Source organism: Sorex fumeus, unplaced genomic scaffold, assembly GCF_029834395.1.
Source record: "Sorex fumeus unplaced genomic scaffold, SorFum_2.1 ptg000075l, whole genome shotgun sequence".
NCBI classification, from domain to species: Eukaryota; Metazoa; Chordata; class Mammalia; order Eulipotyphla; family Soricidae; genus Sorex; species Sorex fumeus.
Genome location: NW_026606132.1, coordinates 3426474 through 3435831, shown reverse-complemented (window position 1 = coordinate 3435831; position 9358 = coordinate 3426474). Strand labels below are relative to the sequence as shown.

Below are 9358 nucleotides of genomic sequence, written 5' to 3'. Positions count from 1 at the left end.
TTTGCCTTGCCTGGCTGACCCAGGTTCAATCCCTTGCATCTTAATGGGCCTGTTCCTTTACTTACTTTCAGCATGCAGTTCTTATTCGGAGTCATCATTTCCAATTATCTTTATCATACTGATTCCTTCTCTATCCCACCTGCCTCTCCCCCAGCATCTGAAACAGGCTTTCAACCGTGGGCCAATCCTCTTGGCCCGTGTTTCTACTGTCCTTGGGTATTAGTCTCATATTATGTTTTTTTTAAGTCCCACAAATGAGTGCAATCATTCTATGTCCCTTTTCTTTTGATTTGCTTTACCCGGCATGATACTCTCCATGTCCATGCATTTATAAGCGAATTTCATCACTTCATTTTTTCCCCTAACAGTTGTGTGGTATTCCATTGTGTGTATACACCATAGTTTCTTTATCCAGTCATCTATTCTCAGGAACTTGGGTTGTTCCCAGCTTCTGGCTATTGTGAATAGTTCTGCAATGAACTATGCAGCACTACAGAAATGCAGATGGCATTTCTACTGTTTTTTTTTTGGGGGGGGGGATCTCCAGGGTATATTCCCAGAAGTGGTATTGCTGGGCTACATGGAAGCCCAGATTCTAGTTTTTTGTTTTATTTTTGTTTTTTGAGGAACGTCCATGTTGTTTTCCAAAAAGGTTGAACAAGTCAGCATTCCCACCAACAATGAAGGAGAGTCCCTTTCTAACCACATCCATGCCAGCACTGGTTGTTCTTATTCTTTTGGATGTGTGCCAGTATCTTTGGGGTGAGATGATACCTCACTGTTTATGATTTTCATCTCCCTGATGATTAGTGGTGTAGAGCATTTTATAATGTGCCTTTATGCCATTATGTATTTCTTCTTTGAGGAAGTTTCTGGGCATTTCTTCTCCCCATTTCTTGATGGGGTTCAATTTTTTTCTTGTATAGTTCTACCAGTAGCTTATAAATCTTGGACTTTTTTGCTTTTTTGGTCACACCCAGCGATGCTCAGGGGTTACTCCTGGTTCTGTGCTCAGGAATTACTCCTGGAGGTGCTTGGGGGACCATATGGGATACCAGGGATCGAACCTGGGTTGACCGTGTGCAAGGAAAATGCCCTCCTGCTGTACTATCGCTCCAGACCAAATCTTGGATATTAACACCTTACCTGATAGGTATTGGGTAAGTAATTTTTCACATTCTGAGATGCAGCTGTCTCTTTATCTTGGTCACCTTTTTTTGAGGTGCAGAAGCTTCTTTTTTATTATTTTTATAATATTTTTTATTATTATTATTAGTGAAACACCATGAGATACAGTTGTAGACTTACAAATTTTTGTGCTTGGGTTTCGATTATACAATGATCAAATACCCATCCCTCCACCAGTGCCCATTTTCCACCACCATGGATAATATCCCTCCCACCCCCATCCCCCCATCCCACCCTGCCTCTGTGGCAGGGCAATCCCTTGTGTTCTCTCTCTCCTTTTGGGTGTTGTGGTCGGTGCAGAAGCTTCTTAATTTAATAGAGTTCCATTTGTTTATCTTCGCTTTGTCTTGCTTGGTTAGTGATGTTTTCATCTTTAAAGATGTCTTTAGCTTCAATGTATTGGAAATTTTGCCTACTTTTACCTCCATGTAACTTATGGTTTCAGGTCTATATTGAGACATTTAATCCATTTTCATTTGACTTTTGTGCTTGGCTTAGGAAGAGTGATCTCAGTTCATTTTTTTGCATGTAGCTGTCGAGTTTTGTCAGCACCATTGTTGAAGAGGCTTTCCCTGCTCCAATTCTCATTTCTTGCTACTTTATGAAAGATTAAGTGGCCATATATTTGAGGGACTGTGTCAGAATATTCAACTCTATTCCTGTGGTTGATGTCTCTGTCTCTATTCCAATACCATGCTGTTTTAAATACTACTGCTTTGTAGTATAATTTGAATTTGGGAAGGTAATGCTTCCCATCTTCTTTTTCCCAAGAATTGCATTATGTATTTGTACTCACTCCATATGAATTTCAGGAGTGTTTTATCTATTTCTTTGAAAAATGTCATGGTATCCTTCTAGGGACCTCATTGAATATCTATAATGCTTTGGGGAGTATTGTCATTTGACAATGTTAATCCTCCCAATCCATGAGCAGTTTCTTTGTGTCCTCTTTTATTTCTTGAAATAAGTGTTTTAGTTTTCTTTATAAAAAGCCTTCACCTCTTTAGTTAAGCTCATTCCAAGGTACTTGATTTTTTGAAGCAAAATTGTGAACAAGGTTGTTTTTTAATATCTCTACCTTCTCTTTATTTATATATAGGAAAGCCATGTACTTTTAACTCAAGATTTTGTAGCCTGCTCTACTATACAAACCTATTGTTTCTAGGAGGGTTTTTTTGTAGAGTCTGCAAAATATTACAAGTATAGTGTCATGTCATCTGCAAATAGTCATAGCTTAACTTCTTCCTTTCCTATATGGGTGCCCTTGATATTTTTTTTACTAAACTGCTATAGTAAGTACTTCCAGTACTATATTGAATAGAAGTGGTGAGAGTGAGCAACCTTGCCTGATCTTAGAGGGAAGACTGAGTTTTTCCCCATTGAGAATATTGCTTGCTGTTGGCTTGTGGTAGATGCCTTTTACTATATTGAGGAAAGTTTCTTCAACTCCCATTTTGTTCACAGTTTTTATCATGAATGGTCCTGGATCTTGTTAAATGCTTTCTCTGATCTGTTGATCATATGGTTTTGATTTTTTCTTCTATTTATATGATGTATTATGTTGATGACTTGCAAGGTGTTAAAACCATCCCTGCATCCCTGGGATGAATCCTACTTGGTTGTGGTGTATTATCTTTTTGATGAGTTACTGGATTCTGTTTGCTAGGATTTTGTTGAGGATCTTTGCATCTGTGTTCGTCAGGGATATAGGCCTGTAATTCTCTTTCTTTGTGGTATCTCTCTCTGCTTTGTGGATCAGTGTGGCATTTGCCTCATAGAAACTGGAAGTGTTTCTGATTCTTCAACTTCCTGAACAAGCCTGTAAAGGATTGGGAGTGGGTCCTCTTTAAAGGTCTAAAAGAATTCATTAGTGAATACATCTGGACTAGAGATTTTTTTTTTCAGAGCTTTTGTTTTGGGGGAGACTTTTGAATAACATTTCAATTTCCTCGATAGCAATAAGTCTGTTCAGGTATTCCAAACTTTCTTGGTTCAGTCTTGAAAGATTATATAAATCTAGGAATTAATACATTTCTTCAAGATTTTTTTTGTTTTGTGGCATAAAGTTTTTCAAAGTAATCTCTGATTATCCTTTGAATTTCTGTGGTTTCTGTCGTGATGTCCCCCCTTTCATTTCTGATTCAGTTTATTAGGGTTCTCTCTGTCTTTTTTGTGATTCTTGCTACTGGTTTAATATTCTTGGTTTTATTTTTCTCTCAGAGAACCAGCTCTTGGTTTCATTGATCTTTCGGATTATTTTTTGGGAATCAGCTCTTTTATATCTACTCTAAGTTTTATTACTTCCTTCCCCCTGCCTGGTTTGGGCTCCCCTTTTTTGGTCATTTTTCAAGATCTTAAGTTAGGTTGTTCATGTGGGCTTTTTCTTCTTTCCTGATGAATGCTAGCAGCACTATAAACTTTCCTTGTAATATATTGCTTTTGCTGTGTCCCACAAGTTCTGGTAGCACATGTCTTCTTTCTTGTTTGCTTCCAGGAATCTTTTGATTTCTTCCTTGATTTCCTCTCTAACCCACTGGTTGTTGAGTAGCGAGCTGTTTAATTTCCAGGTGTTTGATTTGATTTTCTGTTTCTGTGTGTGATTAACTACTATATTCAGTGTACCATGGTCTGAAAAGATCGTTCATACAGTTTTTATCCTCTTATCAAGATGTGACAAAGTGATATTATAGGCTCCAACTACTAATATGTTGTTATTCATGCATTTCTTTTAGTCTGTTAGTAGCTATTTTAAGTATTTTGCTGGTCTCTCATTTGGCGAATATACGTTTAGGAATGTGAGATCTTCCTGATGTACAGATTTCTTGATCATTAAGAAACGGCCTTTACTGTCTCATAACCTTCTTCAGCCTGAAGTCTATGTCATCTGATAGTAGTAATGCCACCCCTGTTTATTTGAGGAGGTTGTTTGCTGGAATAATTGTTTTCCAGCCTTTGAATCTGTGTTTGCTCTGTCTATTGAAATATGTTTCTTTGCAGGCAGCTGAGTGTTGGGTTCGATTTTCTAATTCATCCTGCTACTCTGTGTGTCTCTCTCCTTTTATTTTGATTTTTTGGGTCACATCCAGCGATGCACAGAGATTAATCCTGGCTCTGTATTCAGAAATAACTCCTGGGGATGCTTGGGTATCCATATAGGATGCCATAGATTAAATCCTGGTCGGCTGCATGCAAGGCAAATGGCCTACCTGCTGTAGTATCACTCTGGCCCACTCTGTGTCTCTTAATTGGCACATTTAACCCATTGACATTGAGAGAGATTATTTTTATGTGGTTTTGTGCCATCTTTCTGCAGGGGTTTGGTATATTTATGGGACTTGCCCTATCTTCAGTTCATCTTGTCCTATCTTTAGTTCTTCTTGTAACAATGGTTTTGGGTCTATGAAGTTCCTGAGTTGTTTTTTTATTTTTATTTATTTTTTGTTTTTATTTTTTTATTAGTGAAACACCATGAGGTACAGTTATAGACTTCCAAATTTTTGTGCTTGGGTTCCAGGTTTTTTAAAAATTTTTATTAGTGAAACACCATGAGGTACAGTTGTAGACTTACAAATTTTTGTGCTTGGGTTTAAGTTATACAACGATCAATTATCCCTGAGTTGTTTTTTATCTGTGAACTTGCATATAATTCCTTCAAATCTGAACGAGAGCCTGTCTGGGTAAAGTATGCTTTATGAGGCATTCATTTCATTGATTTTTTTTCACTGTATCTGATCACTGTATTTGGACCTGGAGGGTTTCTTCTGATAAGTCTACTGTAAATAAGTCATCTGCTAAGTCTGCTTGAAGTAGTGACTTTTAAGTTTTCACATCCATATGATGGTCAATAAAACTGTGGTCTAAGGTTCTAGGGGACAGAGGATGAGAGAAAATCTTTGGATCAAGGTGATGGGACCCAGGCACTCTGGTATGCATGGAGTTATAACACTGCATGTATAAAACTGTATCATTAGTTCTATTGTTGCACCACCATCACCACCAAATAAATTGTTAGAAATTAAGTCTGCTGGCTTGCTCTTCAAGCTTGTGTTCTCTCTTGAACATGTACCTTGCTTGCTATTCTCTGTGTTTTATTTTGCTTGGTTATTTCAACTTTGGAGATTCCTGTGTACTCTATTGAACACACACTTTTCCTTTTCTCTCCCCTCATATCTTTCTAAGTAAGTTTCAATAAAAACTTTATTGCTTCACACACAAAAATATTAAGCCTTCCAAACATTCAATGATTTCAATTGAAGTGGAGGAAATCATGGATGTAGAATCTAGTATTGCAGTACAAAGGAGACAGTGTATGGGGTGAATTATCCAAGTGCTTCTCTGGTATCTTAACCAATTTTTCTGAATTTGTTTTCCAGTGCTGACATTGATTTGAGAACCAAGATTGATCATTCAACTACGAACAGCTCTTGAAATATTTTAGTTTCATTACTAGGGAAATAGAGATCCAGTCTAAAACCAACAATAAAATCAAGAACATTCAGTGTGGAAAATTAAAGCATTATTTCTTTGCTGTTGCCTTTCTAGGTGAACTTGCAAAGAAATCAAACTCAGAGATTATCAGTCATTCAGAATACATGTATATGATTTATCAGAAAGTATGCCTTCCCTAGTGGTACGTGGTATTGTCCAAATGTGGAACATGAAGACTGGGATGTCTAAACCAAAAGAAGCATACATTTTAACAGTGGAGGGAAAGGATGTTAAACTGGTGGTCTCATTCATCTCTGGAAAATGCACAACTTTTCTGCTAAGTAATAATGTTAAAAATGTGGTCCATAGATCTTTTGGAGAAACCCAAAATTTCCTGCATGTAACATTCCAAAACAATAATTTCTTGTTTGTTGAAGGATTGACTTCCAGAGATGCTGAAAAGTTGAAGACATTCCTGGCTACCATCTGTCAAAGGCAGCTTAAACCATCTTCAAACCCTGGTAGGAACAGGGAGGTCTTGAGAGCTGCAATACCACAGCAGAAAATCATTAAAAAATCAATTCACAGTGTATCTGAGAAGTTAAAACGTAGACTTTTAGACTCAGGAGAAAAAAATGGAACACCTGTCCTTCAGGGTCTGCCTGTGTTGATACCCAAATCATCAGCACAGACCTACCAAGAGTTACCAGAAAAGCAGGGTGAGAAGAGAAAGAGAACAGTACACTCTGATTCCAAGATGAATAGGAAGAACCCAGATGATGAAAGCTCTTCAAAAAGCAAGAAATCCAAGAGGAGTCCCATGGAGCAGAGACGTAAAAAAGAGAAGAAAGAAGCGAAATCTAAAAATGAAGGGCAAGGGGAACGCAGCAGACCTTTACTCAGCCTGGAGTCTCTGGAGAGCCCTTGCCTTGATGGTGCCGGTCATTTCCGATCTCTCTTTGAAAAGATCTATTTGGCATTTCTTTTAGAGCCCAACATCGACGAGGATGATGAGTTAGAGTGGGAAGGTTTGGAGATTACTCTAGAACTTTACCCAGAGAAAATATGGCACGGCCTCCCCAATTTGGGAAACACATGTTACATGAATGCCATTTTACAGTCCCTGCTTTCAGTTTTATCCTTTGTGGATGATTTACTCCATCAGGGCTTCCCAAGGGGTAAAATTCCCCTTGACGTGCTTAGCTTGCGCTTGGCACAGCTGCTTGTTTTGAAAGATACGTATAACAACAAAGTCAAGAGGAACCTACTTGAGAATCTTAAAGAAGCCGTTTCAGAAGTTGCCGTGATCTTCTCTGGCAACATCCAGAATGATGCGCATGAGTTTTTAGGGCACTGCTTAGATCAGTTGAAAGAAAGCATGAGAAAATTAAAAGTGACTATGAAAGCTAAAATGGAGTCTGAAAAAAAGGGCTCAGATCAACAGGCTTTGCCTGGCAATGCTGCCATCCAAATACCGATTTGTCCTGTCGTTGCTAATTTTGAATTTGAGTTGCTGCGCTCTATTACTTGTAAAGCCTGTGGTCATGTCGTTTTCAAGACAGAGCTGAGTAATTATCTCTCCATGAATCTTCCTCGAGGATCAAAGACACGTCCGTTGTCTGTTCAGTCAACTCTTGATCTTTTCCTGGGAGCAGAAGACCTGGAATATAGATGTGAGGTATGTAAGCACAAGCGTTCCTTTGGAGTCCACAAATTTCTCAAGATCCCAAGGGTCTTTATCATTCATCTGAAACGCTATAACCTTACCGAATATTGGTCATTAAGGAAAGATCAAAGGGCAGTTGTTATTCCCAAGTATTTGAATGTGTCTTCACATTGCAACGAAGGTACCATAGCTCCCTCTCCTTTGAATGAGTATGTACATACTCGAGATATACAAGTCTTAAAAATCTTCCAGAGGATGAATTCCGAAGCGCTTCATTTACAGATGCTTTCAAAGAGAATGCGCTCGAAATCCACAGATTCTCGGGCTTCGCCCAGTGAGTCTAACAAGGAGTCAACATTACCAAAAAGTCCAGTTTTCCCTACAAGGTCAAGCAGAGACCAGCAGCCAGCAAACCTGGAGAATGTCTCTATAGCAAGTGGCTTAAAGACCACATCGACAAACACCCATGATGGAACAAGCATTGCAGAAGCAACAAATGTCATGACAGATGGGAAAAACATCCCTTTTCCTCTGATGTTTGAAGATGAAAATATATCCAGCAGCAGTCAAGCTACCGATCTTACAGAAGTTTATCTTGAAGGTGTGCCTGAACATGCAAGTTCAGAGACATACCTGGAAACCGATGGGTCTATTGACATAGATATTGAGAGTGTTGATGAGAATACTGAAGAATTTTATGGTGATAACTTCCCCCAAAGGGCTGAAGAGAACCACCAGACCGAGAGAGCAAGAAACCATGAAAAATCTCTTCAGGAGGCACTGCTTCAAACCGTTCCAAATTTAAGTGCCCAGGGGCACATGGAAGACTTCGGAAGACATACAGAAGAATTCAGTCTCCAGGAGGCCAGTACGAGTTCTCAGGGTGCCTCCTGTTCTTATCCAAGTTCTGCAAGCGTTTCCAAATCAGAGAAGACCAAAACAGAAGCTGAGAAACAAAAAAGAAGTGCAGAGATGGACGATCCTTATTCTTATCGGCTCATTGGTATTATTAGTCATCTTGGAGATGACCTCAATTCAGGCCATTATGTCACTGATGCTTATGACTTTGAGAGGCAAGTTTGGTTCACTTACAATGATATGACTGTGTTGCATGTAGAGGAGTTTCCAATGCAAGAGGCAAGGGTTTGCACAGGCTACATCTTCTTTTACATGAACAGCAAGACTTTTGAAGAGGTGGCACAACGAGTTGAGAAGTCTTCAATTCACAAAAGCACAAAAGATCCTCCTCCTCCTCCCCCTCCTCCTCCTCCTCCTACTCCTACTCAGTAAGAATCAGAAACAGATTCAAGTAGAAGGCTTAAAGGATAGGAGTGCATGTTTTGTGTGGTAGGCTGGATTTCACCCCTGGCACCACACCCTTTCCAGTACTAATATGAGTGTCCCTTCTCAAAAAAGAAATAATTAAAAAGAGGAACAAACTTCTGGTTACTTAGACTTGGTTGACTACACTTTTGACTGCCCCTTGTTCCATGCAAGGAAAAGTGTGGACTCCAGTCAGAGATGTAGAAGTTGTTAGTAGTATTGTTCAAATACAAACACTTGGCAGAATTTGTTTGAACCCTGATTCATGCTGTTCCTCCAATTCTAATGGATAACCATTGTTCGTTGCTACTAGGACAGACATTCAAACCATTTGAATGCAGTGGTTTTCAAATACACTTCATTGCCATCACGGACTGACTTCTTGGAAGTGCAGGCTCTTGAGTTCCACCACAAACATATACTGATTCAGAAACTGAGGAGACAGCACAGCCGTTTGATGGAGATTTGTCTCTGTGCTCAAGTTTAAGAAGAACTGTAGGTCAAGAGTATCTTGCCATACTTATACTATACTTATACTATAGCTGAACTATTTTGTGAAGAGGTTTGATTGCATTTGTTGAATTTCTTACATTTTTTCCTTTGAAAAATTATTAGGAGCCAAACATACTGGCAAAAAAAATTGGACAGGTGTCAGGGTGCATGTCTTGCATGTGAAACCTAATTCTGCAAGGCTTCCTAATCTCTGTGGCATGCAGCCACAGATGCCCCTGAACACTGCCAGGTGTAGCCCTG

General features: G+C 39.1%; 1 protein-coding gene across 1 annotated transcript; it reads left to right on the top strand.

Annotated features, from left to right (window-relative positions):
• The first annotated feature begins 5803 nt into the window (after positions 1-5803).
• USP26 (ubiquitin specific peptidase 26) lies at positions 5804-8572 on the top strand. Its single transcript, XM_056130229.1, has one exon. The coding sequence runs from the start codon at positions 5804-5806 to the stop codon at positions 8570-8572; it is 2769 nt and encodes a 922-aa protein (XP_055986204.1).
• Positions 8573-9358: the final 786 nt, after the last annotated feature.